General features: G+C 44.9%; 1 protein-coding gene across 2 annotated transcripts; it reads right to left on the bottom strand.

Annotated features, from left to right (window-relative positions):
• Positions 1 to 1,063: 1,063 nt before the first annotated feature.
• LOC119373541 (cytochrome c oxidase subunit 4 isoform 1, mitochondrial) lies at positions 1,064 to 18,150 on the bottom strand. 2 transcript variants are annotated; one of them, XM_037643597.2, is made up of 4 exons: positions 18,028 to 18,150; positions 14,567 to 14,841; positions 7,063 to 7,194; positions 1,064 to 1,255 (listed from the first exon to the last, which is right to left on the bottom strand). In XM_037643597.2, the coding sequence occupies exons 1-4, from the start codon at positions 18,132 to 18,134 to the stop codon at positions 1,122 to 1,124; spliced, it is 648 nt and encodes a 215-aa protein (XP_037499525.1). In that variant the 5' UTR covers positions 18,135 to 18,150; the 3' UTR covers positions 1,064 to 1,121. The 2 variants fall into 2 exon arrangements, with proteins under 2 accessions (XP_037499525.1, XP_037499534.1); XM_037643606.2 differs by having other exon boundaries at positions 17,936 to 18,103.
• Positions 18,151 to 18,238: the final 88 nt, after the last annotated feature.

Below are 18,238 nucleotides of genomic sequence, written 5' to 3'. Positions count from 1 at the left end.
GACAGCCCTAAACTTCTGTACATCCGTGACATCAGGCCGCCCAACATTTCCTCCCGATACAATTCTTATTTGTTATTCAGTGGGGCTTTCCCTAAAGCTCCAGGCAGTGCAAACTTTGCGCGTCTGCTGGACCAGTGCCTGGCGCTGGCCGGACTTGATGCCTTATGTAGCATGCGAGGGTTTCTTGGTCAGCCGCCACCTCGTGCGACGATCACGTGCCCCGTGACGCCCTCTGGCAAAAGAAGTGTGTTCCATACTCGCCGCCTGTGCTACGATTGCCGCGGGTTAACACTCCCAGGTATTAAGCACACATAAACACCCTACAAAAAAAAAAAAAAAATGGACGGGGGAGCACCCTCTGTTGTAGCTCAATTGGTAGAGCATCGAATGCGTAATTCGAAGGTTGTGTGTTTGGATCCTACCGACGTAAAGGGTGATTTTTCGTCCACTTTAATTTTTTTCAATTTAAGTGAGAATCATAATTAAGGAACCACAAATAATATTCCCTATTGTTTTAATTGCTTGTCAGTTTCATTAGTTGTGTATATTACAGAAAACAAGCCCCTCGGACTACTCCCCTAATGGTAACTTATGCAATTTGAGCACCTCCAATTTTTTTTCTCTCCGAAAGACTGCAAAAGTGACGTCTTGACTATGCTTGGCGCAAATTATGCGATTTCTGCCAAAATGTAGCAGGTTTCACTTCTTGGTGCAATTGATGCAGCAATTGCATCACTGTATTTGTTACATGTACTGTGTATTGCCGGACAAGCAAATATTTCAAGAATGTTAGTGCAAGACCGGTTACACTATAGCACTTCAGTTTATTACACAGGACATCATGGTTAACTGTGACAAAACCTTTAGTGAAGTTGATTCAATTGCACATGATAGGAATCCAGATGTAATAAATGAATGCTAGGCAGAGAAAGTACGTTTCATCTGCTCTGAGCCATTCACCTGTGGAGCAATCAGTCCACACACATAATGTTCAATGTAAGCTGTGTAGTAGCACAAGCAAGTAGGAGACCATACGTGACTTGGGTGTATACTTTATTGCGGAAAAGTGAAGACCTAAAAACCTACTTCTAGTGCAGCTGTGTGGTGCACTGAAGAAGTCTTCACTTCCACCTGTTGTTTTCATAGTCCCACTTCGAGGCAATGCCCTCAACAGGATTCACTCTAAGGTCAATCATCCTCTGGAGCTGAGCCTGCCTTGATTCCAAAGTGGTAGATTCTGGCAATGGCCCATAAACTGCAACAAAAGGTATATTTATAGCTAGCAGTGAACATAAATGTTCTTTAACAATATACAATCTATATATAAATGCTGTATACAAGCAGTACAAAAATTTCATAGCAAGAATTTCATTCCAAGAAAGAAAAGTGAGCCATGAAATTCACAATCTGTAAAAACTGCGCGAAAAACGTGGACAAAGGGAGAAACGGGAGACACAACAAAGGGAGACGACACAAGCGCATTCACAAGTAACATATTTTCCAGTTAGCATATGCAAGCAGTAGTTTCCCCCTAAATTTCTTTCAGCGGATCTTCTACACAGGACGGCCTTTATATGAGAAAAAATTGTGTACTGGTGTCATCAATATGTAAAGTTCTTTGTTCTCACAATTACAGTAAGCCATGCATGGCAGACTTTTGAAATAAATCTTAAAAGAATTGACAGTGGCAAAATTGGCAGCTGCTTGACATGTATATAAATGGCAGCCATGGTAGAAATTGGCATCATCACGCATACTATGGTAAAACCTCGCGTACCTGTCAGGAGCGCGACATAACTATGCCCTAAACAGTAGTACACAGTAACCGCCAAGTACTAATTTGAGTCTCCTGATGTGCGCCGCTGCCACCAACAAATAAATGCAATGCCATTGCAAATATTGCCTAAGGTGTCCACTACAACGCCTTTTCTGTCTTTTTGCTAAAGTGCAGCAAAGATTCCGGCTCCCTCGCATGAACATCCAATAGTGCGCGCTGGCAACGCCAAAAAGCATTTTGAAGCTATTGCAGGGTTTGTTATGTGTTTTATTATTCGTTTTCTTTTTTGGTTAACAGGACTTTAAACCTACAGAATTGACGTAATATAAGAAAATGTTGTAACATCCACCAGCTAGCCCAAAGAACAAAAAAATGCACATATTGGTTATCATCATCAGTTTTCATGTCAGAAGTCTTGGCTGTCTACCAGCAGTCACTTAGCTGTAATTACAGCTCTGTGAGCAATAAATGAGCAAGTATCAAAGTATCACTTTGAGAGATTATCAACCAGATAAACAACTTTTCGGAACCCAACAAGTGGAAAACATTAGCGAGATGAAATTAAAACTAATACTTATGTGCAAGCCCAGATGCGTGAGCGGGTAGCAAGCGCACCAGTGTAAACAACCATGGAAGGAACACCAAAAGACTAGGCACCATTAAAAATTCCTTGCATCCCCACAGCACGGCAGCAATCGCTAGGCAATTTTTTTAACAGCAAAGCTGTTTAGCAAATCGTTCCTTACGAGTTGATCGCAGAAAACTATAATCATCCTAACGTTGGAGTGCACTAGAGAAGCTAAGTGCATTAACATTCAAGCACGTGAATAATTATTACGGGGGGCTCTTATGAAGAGCTAGAAATATTTCGATTCATTGCAAACCTCATGGAAAAAATCATCTCGGGAGAACTCCATATTTCTCTCGATAATGCAAAAATAAGGGCTCATGCAGTTCAGTGTTCTGGATTAACCACTTCAGTGGTTATTTTCAACACTAGCGAATAAAAAGAATACTGGATCAATAAAATTGTAAAATAAATAAATAAAATAAAATAAATAAAATAAATTGGATCAATAAAATGAAATATCACTCTAAATACATCTATGTGGTTATCAGCAGACGTGGTAGACAAACGCCGTGACATACAACAGTGCCTCAAAGCCAAAGAGTCACACTGTCCCTAATGCATTCCCCATAAGACGACTCCAAGGTGAAAGCCAGGTTCTTCTCGATCGATGTGTTGATCCCCCCCTCCCCTCTGCAACCTTTCTGTACCTCACCTGGTTTTGCACTACCTCCACGATCGGCGCAACAATCACGGAAGCAGTGCAAAGCGACGATGTCATGTGATGTCACCACGTGACATTATAATATGTGACGCCATGATGACGTCACAAGGTCTGACGATATATGACGTCACAAGTTTTGACGGTCTATGACGTCATGATGACGCCATCACGTGATGATTATTTTTTGCATAAGTCGTTTCACGCTGCCGACGGTCAATTTCAGTGTTTGATGAAGCATAGATCAAAGGCTTTCGCATTTATATTGCGTATTGAACGTTAATAGCCTGGCCGTTAACAATCTGACTTACATACTAAACTGTCCTCCGTCATGTCACCTTTGTGCCATGCGCGAAACAGCTTCGCTTATCATTCACTTCACAGAGTGGAATGCCTCCTGATTTTTTAAAATTTTTATTCTGATAGCAATTATATAGACACTCTCAACGGGTTTTTGCCGTCGCCGTAATTTTCCGTATAAAGTCTAAATTGATACCACAGGTCGCGCATTCTACCCGCGGGTAAAAGCTCGCGAGCGCTGGCGACGAACACCGCTGAAGCAGAGATTAAACGAGTCGGCCGTCTCCGTCGTACGGAGTGCACATGCGATAACATATTCCCGCGTGCGGGCGTGCCGTCGATTGCTCATCAAACAGCGAGAAAACGACCTGCCCGTCATTCGTAAGGAGCATGAGGGGGCGCCAGGGGAAGGGTGGGGGGACGGCATCGCTCGAAGGGCTCAGTCGCTGGCGCGCGCTATATCGAGGCATCAGAAGACGGCTCTAAACTAGCTGTGCTCTCAACGCCTACTTCGCGTTTAGAGAACTCACAAAACGAAAACCGCTTCGGTTCCTGGAGCGGCCATATTCCCTTAAACCAGCGTTTTGTTCAGCTATGCGAGATCGGATCCAAAAGAGTTAGCTGCTAGCCTTACTTCGTATAACGATACAATTTTTTGGTATCGAATTCATTGCATGCGAAACTGAGTGTTTTTAACCGTCAGCTATTGACCCTGGAAAGCGAGAGGTGGACGAATAACATGGCGTAGCCGCTTCACAGTGGGGCCTCAGCGACGGGCCCGCTACTGACAGCTGTGCATATTAAAACGTAATTGCGGCTGCTCCGACCAGGACGCATGTTTTTATCAATGAGATGAGATTTTATTGCGATAGCAATTATATGGACACTCTCAAGGAGTTTTTTCCGTCATGTCCCGTATAAAGTCCAAATTGATAGCATCCCCCCGCACATCGTATGTTCTACCGCGAGTAAAAGCGCGCGAGCGGGGCCGACAAACGCGGCTGAAGCAGATATCAAACGAGCCGGCCCATCTCCGTCGCTCGGAGGGCACATGCGATAACATCATCCCGCTCAGAGAGGAAACGCCCCGCCCGTCTTGAATGTGCATGAAAAGACGCGAGAGGGAGGGGGGTGCCGCTAGGGCAGCAACTTTGAAGTTTGATTCTAAGGGCGCAGTCGCGATCGCTGGTGCGGAAAGAGCATCTCTCCCTGCAGCGGCCGTACTCTCTTACACCAGCGTTTTGTACAGTTACGCGAGATCGGATCCTTGGTATCGCATTCAATGCTTCACCCCTACAGTGAAACTGACTTTCTTTTAAAAAAAGCAAGCAAAAATTCGAATCGGAACACTAGCACTGACGAGCTCGAAAGGGCAGGGCCTCAAAAGGGGTATTTACCGCAGAGTCATTACAAACCCGAGATGTGCTGGTGGAAGGAATTATGAAAAAGTTCTCCTGGATGAAGATCCATGGATAAAGTCTATCTGAGGAAAAGTGGCAATGCCTTCCCACCATTCACGTGCTCTTCCATAGACGCGAAGCACGGAAAATTCGATATTGCTCCATATATATTTTGCTAGTGATCCCATACTTCGTTCCGCGATGTCCAGAAACATAAGTGACAGACATTTTAGCCGCACGCGTGTATAGTTATTACTGAACATTGCTTTCATTACGTGCCGTGCGACGCTTGAAAGAGCTATCAGCGGCGTTTCTGGAAGAGATGACGTCTGCCGATGAACCACCGCCATACTTTCAAGCTGCCGATTGGCCTAGACGTCACGAGCGTCAGCGGAGAGCGCGTTTTGCTGTCAAGCTGACTTGCAGAACAGAAGCTACGTCGGCACCGTGCATGGTATCATGGCTTACGCGGCACGCTTGCGCGAGCGCTGTTTATTCAGCGAAATAATTCTTGGTCCGTGGTTGTAACTTTGACAGCCCCAAGATCAAACTGCACACGTTTTCACGCGCCGGCGGTGCGACTGCCGGTGACAGACGCCCCCAAACCCGAGACTCTGGCGCAGTTTGGCGCAATTTTCGTCGATATTATCAGGATGGCGCAGTAAATACAATTTGGCGCACTTTGGCGCAGGAGTGGAATCACTGTAACGGGTATACATAGGTCGGCAAACTCACTCACGAATTGACTCACTGAGACTCAGATCGAGCCGTGAGTCCGAGTGAGTCAGGCTGAGTAATATTTTCGCGAGTCCTGAGTGAGTCCAGTGGAGAAAAATTTCAGCGAGTCTGAGGGAGTCCGAATGAGGAAGAGTTTGGCGAGTCTGAGTCCGAGTGAGCTCCAAATTTTTTCAACGACCTATGGCCCTATCTACTCAACTTCAGCATTACTATCAGCCTTACGATGACTTATGTCTATAATCACGTCCACTCAGATATATTTCAAAGCACTAGCTTTCATACGCCAGCTCAATATTTATTGATCAAAGGCGCGAGTTATGGAGGAGGGCAATGGGAGGGGGGACGAACTCCCTCCGGCAAAATCTTTCACGGGAAGTTCTTGCTAAAAATATCTTGTGTGAGCCATTTCTTTCGATGAATATGCCCTTACTGGATTGTAACCTTTGATAACTCGTATTTGAAGGTATGAGATCAAAACATGCCAAGTAGAACATCAGTTATATGGATTATGGATCTTGAAGAGCATTGGCACTATGGTCGACAAAGTTAATTATACGTTAATGGACTCATTAGTCTGCTCACTCAGACTGAGATCGAGCCGTGAGTCTGAGTGAGTCTGAGCAAGCAATATTTTGGTGAGCTCGAGTCCGAATGAGCCTGGTTGAAAAAAATTTCAGTGAATCTGAGTCCAAGTGAGTCCAAATGAGGAAAATTTTGGCGAGTCCGAGTCCGAGTGAGCCCTAGAGGCAAACTATATTTCGTGAGTGAGTCCGAGCGAGCTCCACATTTTTCGTCGACCTATGCAGGTATGTGCCACTGTGCAGCCTCATGAATGAGTGTGTGGCCCAGAATTTGGGCAGATCCCACTACTCACCACTACGGCGTGGCCTGTAACAACCCTGAGAACGAGGAGAGATATAGAGAGAAAGAAAGACACAGAGAGAGGGCAAGAAAGATATAAACAGAGAAAAATTCTTGCAAAAAAAAAAAAAAAATTCTTCACGAGGCGCGATTCAAACCCGCATACCCTCGCTCCGAAGGGGAGCGTCCTAACCACTCGCCTGTTTACACACACTAGCAGAGCATAGCATAGCCTTGTATAGTAGAGTAGCAAGGCGGTGGGAAAGGGAAGTGAGCGTGAGGAGGAGGAAAAGGAGGGGAAAGAGAGAAAGAAAGGCACACAAAAAGAAAGAGAGAACAGAGAGAGAGTGAAAGATAGAAAGAAAGAGGAAGCAAGCATTGCGTTGTCTAGCGACCAGATACCACACCACCTGGCCAAACCGCGCATGCGCAGTAGCTAAGCACCCACCGCTGGAGACATCGCGCGCAACCTCTGCACTGCAGTGCATAGCCTGGCTGCGTACTCCCAAAGAGGAAGCCGCGCATCTCGAAGCTAGACGTGTCGGTCGACAGGCCCGTGCTTCATTGTGCCAAGCTTTGCGTGACTTAGTGCAAACTGCCAGCAATATTTTTTTTTTAATTTGCACATTTTTCGTACACAGAGATGGTACTTTAACCCTAAAGTATCAATCACACAAGGTAACAAAGCAGCACTCACCGAACTTCTTGAGGAAAATCCAAACCCAGAGGGTAGCACCCAAAACCAAGCACACATTCCCCACAATGGGTTTCCACTCATTTCGAGATGCATTCATTTCAGCATAGGTCTGGAAAAAGCTGTATCGATACACTAAGAAACAAAAAGGGAGAGCAGACAGTGAGCACAACATCCATTAGATCAAAAATTACTTGACGCACACACACCACCGCATTACTGCTTTGCAATGAAAAAAATATCTAGTTTTACAAGCACATTTCAATTTCTCAAAAGTTCACATCCCCTTCCCTCAAGGGAAGAAGTGTAGTGGCCAGTAGTTTTTCATATTCTAAACCTAGAATATTGTTTACTGTATTTAGTCTAACATAAAGCAATCACGATCATAAGGCGAGGAGTGAGGACACACACAAAGAAAAATTTTGCGCATTAATGTAAGGCGCTAGAACTTGATAAGAGAAATTATTTAAATTCTCACCTTCAAAAAGTGCAAAATGCAATTGTGTGAGCATATGTTAATTACAACCACCTAACAATCACAAGCTCTCATCTTTTAATACATCAGCACTTGCTTGATTACTGTAGCACTCCTAAAGTTCATCATTCATGGTGCTGTTCAAACAAGTTCGAAACGCAGAATTTAAATGAAGCTGCCACTATTTTTTTGGATACAGTTGCCCAAATGCCAACTATCCACTGAGCTACCACTGACTGTGATGCCTGCTCCAGATGCCTCGATGGTGTCAAGGCCGCATCATCAGAGGCTGTGCACTCTATATATACAGGGTTTTTTTTCTTAGACAATACAGATTTTTAATAAAATGCTTATGACGGTAATGCTCCTGTTGTTTTCGCACACAAACTCCACGTCAAGGCGGAAATACTTTGCCACAGTTAAAATGACACTGATGCAACTAACAAAAACTAATTAACTTTTTAATTATTGACTTGAGGGAAAGTGTTTATATTAGAAAGTTGCAGTGTGTGCCAATTTATGGCATACCCATTTTTTAGAAAGTTGTGCCAAGTTAGAGATATTCGTCATTGAATTTTAAGGCAGATAATGAAACTGGCCGTGCCCGGCGTGCAAAAAACATGACCACTCTGTTACGTCAGACGGAAACTGCACTGGACAAGGAAGTGATAAAATTTGAATGAAGGCGCGCCCGGCTGTATCCGGGCGCGCCTTCATTCAAAAGCAGCAAATCATCTCAGTTGTGCCAGCAGATCACCTTACCAATGCGTGTGGTATTTAGTGTTTATCAGTTTCTTTCCCTGTGAAGCATAAAACTCAGGGCAGCCGCTGCGGCACTTCTTGCAGGCAAGCAAAATAGTTTTTCACGCCTGTTTATGGTTTAAGAAAAAGAGATAAGCACCACACATCGCACACAAACAATAAGCTGTTTCCTCATCACGATACCTGATCAGACCCAACTTTCGTCGAACTCTTGATTAAATAAGCGGTTTACTTATGTATTTCTGAATGCTTGCCGATTTTGCTGAAGATATTCTGCTTCGGTGCGCCTTGATTTAAATTTCGTCACTTCATTGTTGCGGGTAGTTCCGGTCTGACATAACAGAGCGGTTGCGTTTCCTACACGCCAGGCAAGGTCAGTTTTGGTATCGGCCTCAAAATTCGTTGATGAATATATTTAATTGTGTACAACTTTCACTATTTCTAAAAAAATGGGTGTTCCACAAATTGGCATGTACGACTTTTTAATATAAAAAACTGCCCTCAAGTCAATAATTAAAAGGTTAATTAATGAGGTTTTTTTAGTCATGTCGATGTCATCTTAGCTGCGGAAAAGCATTTCTGCCTCAACATAGAGTTAATTTGTGAAAGCAAAAGGAGCCCGACTGTCATAGAATTGTTATAAAAATTCTGTACTGTCTAAAAAAAAACCCCTGTATAGATCTTGTGTGGTCCTAGAATGGCTTGTCAAGACATCCAGAGGCTGCAACTGACTTGCCATGCCTCCAGGGATTGAAACCAGATCTGCAGCTTTTTCGCCACCTCAATGAGATGTCCCCCAAAGCATGAAGTCAATAGAGCACCGGTACACTGGAACAAGTCTTAATCCAGTCATGAGCTTCAGTCATACGGGCTTTTTCTTGGCAGCAAATATGCACACGCCCTCAGAAAAGTTTTTTTGGAATTGTGTTTTTTTGAACACTTATGTTGCATTGTTGTTGGACTGCGATGAATACGGGACCAGCCCAGTCGAGAGCAGAAGTGGAACTGTTTATTCTTCAGATAAAGGTTACGGAAGCGTAACGTAGGTGGTGCTAGTTGCTGTCCTTTAGTTCAAGGCGGTGCACAGATGGCAGCACTAGAGCAGGAGCTGGAATATTGCGTGCATATGTAACATATGCGTGGCATCAGCTTGTTACGGTGCATGCTAGCATGATGGTCACCTTTGATATGTAATGTCTGGGCCGCTAGCATGCCGAAATATATTGGGGCGTCGTCCATGTAACCGTTCTCGCCAAGAAGGAGGTTGCATGCGTTTCGCAATCTAATGACATAGTGCTGAAATAAAGTCAACTTTTCTTTGTGTAGTCCCCTGGCAGTTTCTGCAGAAAAGAAGTATGCCTTCTCAAGGGAGAAGCTGGCTCTCTTCATTAACTTCTGTGCACAGCCTCAGATGGCCATGAATTGTGATCCGGAGATGCTGCAATATTGCTAACTATCATGCTTTTACCTACAACATTTCTGTAGTCACAGCCAAATCATGGCTCCTGGTTTTCTTTCACAAAATCACTGAAGCTTGCTTCCACTTTGGTATATACACCCTTTCACAAACCTTAGAAAGGTTATCTTGCCATAGCACAGGCAAATAAATAGGGCTGCCTTCTCCTTCCTCCAACAGCGCGTACTACTCTCGGGGACGCTGTAGACTTCCGGCGTGCCACACAGTTGTCCAAAGCTTCAGCTGCAATTATCTCTTTTTTATGCGGCATACAACTGGCGACAACTAATAATATATGGGGTTTAACGTCCCAAAACCACGCTATGATTATGAGGGACGGCGTAGTGGAGGGCTCCGGAAATTTTGACCACCTGAGGTTCTTTAACATGCACCTAAATCTAAGTACACAGGCCTCAAGCATTTCTGCCTCCATCGAAAATGCGGCCGAAGGTCGCGGGATTCGATCCCGCGACCTTCGGGTCAGCAGTCGAGCACCATAACCACTAGACCGCCGTGGCAGGTAACTGGTGACAACTAGCCGTGGTCACTTGTCAACAGAAAAAGGCACTTGTAGGTATTACAGTGGGGTCAAATGGCATGTTGAAGGAAGGACACGCGGTGCCTGGAAACACACCCACAGGTAAATATGAGCAAGAGTGCATCATGCCATAGACACTGCATAAGACCTGTCAGGCTTCGAACTCTGCTTGTGGATTGGAGTGGACCGATTTGTTGGTGCTTTTTGTTCTAATTTAGTGCTGTGCGTTGTCGGCAATCTTGGAGACTGCAATGTTGTGAGCTGTTGCTATGCTGTTTCAACACCTGATGGATAGCTTTTTTTTTTCTTTGTTACAATGACACACCATTGTGAACGCACCTTAGTCTTGTAAAGTTCAATATTTGGAATGATCTGCATTTCCATGCCAGGTCTACTCCACAGAGCACACCATGCCTTTCTCCGCAGTTAAGCAAATATCAAATTTGTTTTTACCTCAGTTGTAAGGTGGGGGCAGACCTTGAGATTACAATTTTTGGGTTTAAACAAAAACTCGCCTTAAATACCTGCATGCTCTCCAACAGCAAACATAACCAGAAATAACAGTGTCAGGCCACACAAATGCCACCAGAAGGACCTACTTATTCACAAAAGCTTAGCTATATAATGCATTTGTGTAAACTGATAATGTATCATAATTCATGTTGGCTTGAAGGGATACTGAACAAAATTTTCGCCGCCGAGATAAATGGCTCAATTGAAAGATTGGGTGCTGAAATTTGTTGAAACAACCTTCATTTCAGCCAGAGACTAGCAGAAAATAATCAATTTAATGCATTCTTCGCGAATTGGCACATCTAGAGGTCGCGGCGCGAACTAGAGAGGAAGTGACGCAAAACTTGGCGGATACTGACTCGCCAACCGTGCTCGCAGCAAAATCGCTTACCAATGGACATCGCAAGCCGCCACCCGCTGCCGCGAGTCTCTCACGTGTTTTCACGGTCGGGAAGGTGTTCTCAACCGGCAGCCAATGACGCCATTGCCGCGCTCTCGGCCGTATAGTATTTGTTTTCTCAAGCGGAGCTTGCTCCCACGTCTACGAATTTGCCGTCTGTGTTGTGTGCTGCTACGTAATGTGAACGGTGAAGCACCTGACACAACGCAGAATGCCTCAACGCTGTTCTGCGCTAGGGTGTGCCCTGTCATACCTTTCCGACAGAGCCGAAGCTTCGAAGGATATGGATTCGCGCTGCGCGCCCATTGCAGCCAATGTGGGTGCCTTCAAAGCGTGACTTTTTGTGCTCCGAACACTTCGAGGATAGTGACTATGAGTTACTGTGTAAATTGCTGGTCCCGGCTGCCGACTCACGTTGGGCTACGGCGGCTCATCTGGCTCGTCGTCCTTGCTGTCGCTTGACACAGCAGAATGGTCACACGCATATGGTTGTATTTGGCGCATCCGTTTTGGAGGCCTGTCGAACTCGGAGTCGCAATCGCCGCTCGTGGAACCACTGTCACTCGCACCTTGCATCTTTGCACACTCGCGACACGCTCAGTAGTTGTAGTGGTTTTGAGGAAGAAGTGCTATTTTGTCTCCTATGTGGGGAAAAGAGGACAAGGCTCAGCGCCACACCAGCCACCCTCGGTTCTTGAGAGGAGAGGTAGAGAAAGGGAAGTGGAAGGGCAGGAGAGAGCGTGCCGGTTGGCCCCCTCTTGCTGGAGCATTCGACGTCACGGCCGCCGACAAGCGCACTGGCATGCAGCCGCCGCGCTCTCACAATCCACTAAAAATATGGCCAACTGCTCGAAATTACGTGAAATAATCGCTGTTTATAGGAACAGTCGTGTCGTCCGAGTCGAATGTAAGTGTTTTCGCAGCTTTTTCAGATTTTTGTTCAGTATCCCTTTAAGCTTTTCACCCCATTAAAGGGTGAAGGGATATTCACAGCATTATGCAAACAATGTGGCAGTAGTGTATGCATCAGCAAAACCAGAATTGTCCTATTTTGCAAAATAGTACAATTCAGGTTACAAAACAAAAGTTACGAAACAATGTTTAAGGCATAACCACATGCATGCATGTTTTTAAAGGGCCAGTAAACAACCCCGAGGTCCAAAAATTGTAATGAAGACAAATATGCGCACTTTTGCTATGTGAACATGCTGCCGCAAGAATTTTGCGAATACGTGCTATAATAAGGAATATACAGGGGTTAGAACGTCCGTTTCAGCTGGTTTCTAATTTTCGCGTGGCCTCACCACCCTTCTCCGCCACAAGGAGGGGAAGGCGTAGCCCGTCGTCGTGACTCCAACCACTTCAGCAACGTGACACGTCATCAATTGACGTCATTGGCGAGCTCGATCAGTCGCAATGCACTTCCGCTTGCTGCGGCTCCTGGTTGTTCATTGTTTACATTGTCGCACGTGCTCCGTAACTTGACTGGCAGTTTTCGGCTCTTCGGTATTTTTAAACCTTTGTGACAGCTCACAATGCAGCAGGAATGCGTGCTTGCTTTCCAAGACGACGATGGGACGCGAGAGAAAAGAACCCTACTTGCGGCGCGAGCAATGTAAAACCAATGAAGCGTGAGCCGTCCCAGCTACCGGAGATTCCCCCTCTCTTCGTTCGATTTGCAGCTGACAACACTTCCTCCCTGTTCCTCCACGTGTTGCTCATGTCGAAGGCGAAGTGCGTGCAGCTGCTATGCAGTGCGAGACAACCCGACAACTGCGTGGCCAAAACCGCATCACCGCAGGGCCAAGAAACAAGGCGCAGTTTCGTAGCGGTGGGTGGGAACAGGAACTGACGTTAACTTGTTGAGACCTGGTTTAGACCAATCGACGAGCTCAGTGGTATGTCAACTCGCCGAGTTTGCGTCACTGCGCGTACGAGGAGGATTGGTCAGGCATAGGAAAGAAGCGCGGGAATTGTTTTTCGAAATGAAGGGTCTGCGCGGCGCGCAGCGCTGTAATATTCGGAAAACTTAATCGCCGTGGTCTACTGTACGAATTAGCGAGCTTGTTTGGGGGGTGTAAAAAAAAAAGTCGCAGCCTGTTTACGGGCCCTTTAAGAGACTCCAACAAACAAGTTTTATCTTGCATAGGATAATACCCTTTTGCTGCTTGTCATAGCAACAGTTTTTGGCCACTATAAAACATTGCTTTTCGCCCAAAGGTCCACACAGCAAGTTCTACTGGTTACTGTGGGATTGTGCATAATGTGGCACCAAGCAGGCAGCTAATCAGCCTTGACTTCATCTCACCTCACAGTATTATGGTGAAGACAAAGTATTTGCAATGTTATGTCATATCTACATTACCATAGCCGTTTGTTTTGACACCAATTATGCCCCATTCACACAAAGATTTCCTGTCGGCAAGGAGAATGATGAAATTGCACGACACGGAATAAGCATAGCTTGTTGCAAGCCAATCTGAATGTGGGATTGTGAGAGAATGGAGTGGAATGCATGTACAGCCACAGCTACTGCAGAACGCTGCCGGAGAAGCGTACTGGAATGGCACCGCTTTTTGAGCATAGCCTTAGTAGTGTACAGCATAATAATAATTGCTGGGCTTTCAGGTGCCAAAACCACAATATTATTACAAGGCACGCAATATTGGGGGACTCCACATTAATTTAGACCCCCTGCGGTTCTTTAGCGTGCACCTAAATGTAAGCACACGGGTGTTCTTTCCATTTCGCTCCTATCGAAATGGTAGTTATGGTAGCTTAGCAAAGTGAAACCCCGCGTGCTAAGCTACCATGGCAGGTTAAGCAGAGAGCATGTCTTGGCAGAGTGGGCAGGCACAATGGGCATATAAATACGCAGTACGAGAGTTCCGATGTGAATGCTCCCCGACTGTCGCTGATGGGATAGTGCCTTCTCAGATGAAAGAAAGCTTTCTGGTGGGAATGTGCCTTTAGGCCCAAGACACCACTAAGAACCACAAACGTGGTTTGGTTTCTACTTATTGAATGGTAGACACCATTTCATGATGGCAACATGGTCTTACTGGCAATGATGGTGTACAAAATAAAGCAAGTACACTAGTGATACAAACGATGGCATCGCAGCTTATTTGAACATATTTTACAGCTGCATAGTTGTTTGTTAATGCAACAATGGAAATTTTCCACTACTCCCCCCCCCCCCCCCCCATGCTGTGTGCAATGTAACAGGTTATCAGCCTCTTGCGTCGCTTGAATATTGTGTACATGTGGTTTCCCCTTTAAACCTTCCTGCTAAAGGATTTAGTCACAACAGAATATCTTGCACAACCTAGACTTGAATGGTACTCTGTCTAAATGACTCACAGGCTTTCTTCTCCTCCAGGCTGAGGTTTTTCCAATCCCCCTTCTCCTTCTCACGCAATTTTTCAATATCTGGAGTGGGTTCCTTGTAGCGGATGGCTGGCATAGGGAAGTCAGGGTTGTCAATGTAGCTGTACTCGCCGTTCATACCAAAGCCAACCACTTCTCGCTTGCCAATAAGGGCACGGCCATGGTATGCAGCTGCTGGTTGGGCCCGTGCTACTATGGGTGCCAACTTGACTGCACGCTCGCTGATCTGCAGCAGTCGGTTTGCCATGCTGAAAGCAAATTGCACACCGATGTGTTAGTCTCAGACTCAGTTCCACTAAAGCCAGCAAGAAGTCGCTACGTGCCAACAACCTGCAACAGCATAAATCAGAATTCTCAGGAAAGAAAACCCTGTAGTTTCAATGAGCCCCAACAAGATGAAAAATCCCCTTATTTACCATATCTACTTGATTACAAGTCTGTTATGGTTATACAATGAGGGTACAGTCTCGGTATCCCTCCAAATTAACCTTGCAAACAAGATGAGGCAACTTGTAGAGCTTGCAGCGAAATACCAAATAGTTAGAAATCTTTAACAGTAAAGGATGTACTGTATTTAAACGAATGTAAGTGTAAGTTGTCTCGAATTTCAAATTTACACAAAATGAGTCAACCTACAATCGTGCAAATACGGTACCGTGGCAAAAACGTGTTATTTTTGTAAGTGGCCAGGGGAGCCCATAAATGGGGTAATGTGCACACGTGTTGAACTGCAACCATACTAGAATGTTCTGGCCATGTTAATGCTGCCCGTATCGACATAACAGTTAGACACGAAGAATTGGAAACAGCCAAAGAGAGCACCAAAACAAATGAAAACTAGACATGGCCAAGCACTCACTATCAACTGTTTATTCATAAAGCCAACCTCCGATAGTTACAAGGAACTGTAAGCATGCACACTGCTCCAAAGATGCATCGCATCGCACAGGTAACACCGGAGGATAACAAGTCACAAAGCTCGTAAAAAATCGTATTCAGACTGATAAAAGGTTATGAAAGCCTCACTGATAATAAAGAAGCATTCTTTATAAAGAATGCCTCCTGTGCCAAATAAAAAGTGCAATTTCTTTTTTTGCTTCTACCTAGTATTTTAGTCTTCCCCAGTCATGGTTCACAACCGCATTCATCTATGTGCGCAATCAAATGCAGACGTGAACAACAAATGGGAGAGACAGTGGGTTGCCTCATGAATAAACAGCTAACAGAGAGCACTTGCCCATGTCTGCCTTTGGTTTTCGTCTGCTTTCTCTGAGCGATTTTCACTAAAAGCCTGCAAGGTCAGCAGTGTATTCTGCTGACGTAGGCAGATGTTACATCTACTCACCTCGCGACAAACTGGAGAGAGATTTACAAATTTTTTGGAGCTGAACCACTGCAGGTGCACAACATTAAATTATGTGGCACTTGTCTAAATTCATCAAGGCTCAAGCTGGCAGAGACAGCAAGGGCAAAGCTGGGTAACGATTCTGAGCAACAAAAACTTGTACAAGAAAACAACAAGGTCACCAAAGACATCGCCACTACTGATTATAAGCTGGAAAAACTATGTGTCGTGCCTGGATTGACTAGGCAATGAACTTAGCCAGAAGCACAGCTTTCAATACTTTCGAGGATGCAGTGCAGCAAAACAACTTCACTTTGTACTTGTAGCAGCCCCAGCGTTTTCCTACACCTCCGAAGGGCCCTTCAGAGGTGCACCAATATCTAAAAGGCTCATTGATAATGAAGATAATCAATGGCATTTGTTTTGCATTAATGGAATGATGACAAATGGTGCATTCTGTACCGTGCTTGAGCCAGATGGGAATCAACTTCTTCAATCGCGATTAACTCATTTATGCATGTCATGGAAAGGAGCCAATTGCAGTTAAATTTAATCCTGATCTGACCCTAGTACAACTGAAAATACATCTGGATTATCAGGGCAATTTGGACTGCTGCTTAATGCTCCGGAAATATATCAGTAGGGGTGTGACTTCAAGAGTAAGGATTTTGGAGGGAAAAAAAGCTAGCCTTATATTCGAATAAATAACGGGCGGTACTGCCGGTCAGCAAGGATTTCAGGGAGCATATTAGCATGCAGACTCTACATTGGATAAAAACACGTAAGACTTTACCATCAGGCACAACAATTTAGTGCAATCCAGCCTGAATTATTATACAATATTTACTCGTGTAGGGTCTGCACCCGCACCCTGGAGTGCAAAGATTTCTAGAAAAAAATGTCAGCAGATCAAATGCTCCCCTTTGGAATCTACATACAGCAAAGCTCCTTGGCATCTTTCAACAATCAGATGCACACAACTCATTTGCTCGCCACTCCAGTGCCTTTTAGCTCCACAACCTGCTTCTAACTCGGAAATGCTACGTTAGCGATATCTACAAACCCAAGCACATGAGCTGTAGGGATGCACCAATCATTATTGTTCATGCAGTACTGTCACCGTGAACAGCCTACACGTGACGAACGTACGAACTCGAAATTTCACGTATGAATGCTCTGCACTGCACAAAAAACTATTTTGATGCAAAAGGTGTCAGTAATAAAGGTTTGGATATAATTAATCGAAAGTGTTCGGCAAGACAATTTGCGAACAAAGCAAACATGTCTTTGATCGCACATTGCAAAGCATGGTAATCGAGATCAGTAGGCCGCCCACTCACGCCGGCATACCTTGTGCAGTTTTCACCAGTAAGGTCTGAGGGCTCTACGTTTTGGCGGATCGGTACAGCGACGAACACACTCGGCATATGCAACTTATGTTTTAACAAAGAGGATAAACCCGAGTCTTTCAAAGAACACGTTCCTACTTTACGAAAGGCTCGTCTCGGAATAATGAGCGAGAAAAACAGAACTGTACTCCAGCTTTCCAGAATTGGTTACTTCGCTTCGCGTAAAGGTCGGACTACAGACATCGCACGTTCAACAGCCCCAAATTAAACAGAACGACCTCTTTCTAAATTTGTGCATTTTACATCATCCGCATGGCTAGTATGTATTCGTCCTGTACGAGTGCAAATCGATAGATACTCGCATTTAAATTGCACCCCGTTAGAAGTTTCCATATAGAAAAAAGCGCACGATGCCACGAAGTGAACATAACGCATTTTACGGTAACACGTAAAGCTAAATCTCAAATGACTAATAGGACATCGTTTATGATGTCCATAAACATCGTTTATGCAACCTGTAACCTCAACCTCTTTTGACCTCCACCGCATTCGAAAAGGTTAGGCTTAATCGCAAAAGGTGAAACCTAGCAAACACTCCCTCATGCGCAGTGAATACACATTTGAAAAGATCAGTAACGTTTACCACACCTTAATGACGCCGCTACCTCAGCTTAAAAGAGACCAGAGGAATTTTTTCGAAGCAGCAGCTAGCAGAGAACAGCGGCGCAGATCAACCTCACCTGCAGCCGTACGAGTGAGGCCGGTAGGACACACGGAAAGAGCGGAAGTTGCGGACGGTAGCGGAAGACACCAACTGAAAGCGCAGATGGCATATTCTAGGGACCATAGCATTAACGCTGCGCCAAGACAAAGTGCTTTAAATTTCGAAATTTTCAATTTTATCTTAACTGCTTCATGATGACGGACGAACTTCTGCTTAAATAGGCAAGG

This window comes from Rhipicephalus sanguineus, chromosome 1 (assembly GCF_013339695.2).
Source record: "Rhipicephalus sanguineus isolate Rsan-2018 chromosome 1, BIME_Rsan_1.4, whole genome shotgun sequence".
Classification (NCBI taxonomy): domain Eukaryota; kingdom Metazoa; phylum Arthropoda; class Arachnida; order Ixodida; family Ixodidae; genus Rhipicephalus; species Rhipicephalus sanguineus.
Note: the sequence above shows the minus strand (reverse complement) of the source record. Positions and strands in the feature narration are given on the sequence as shown.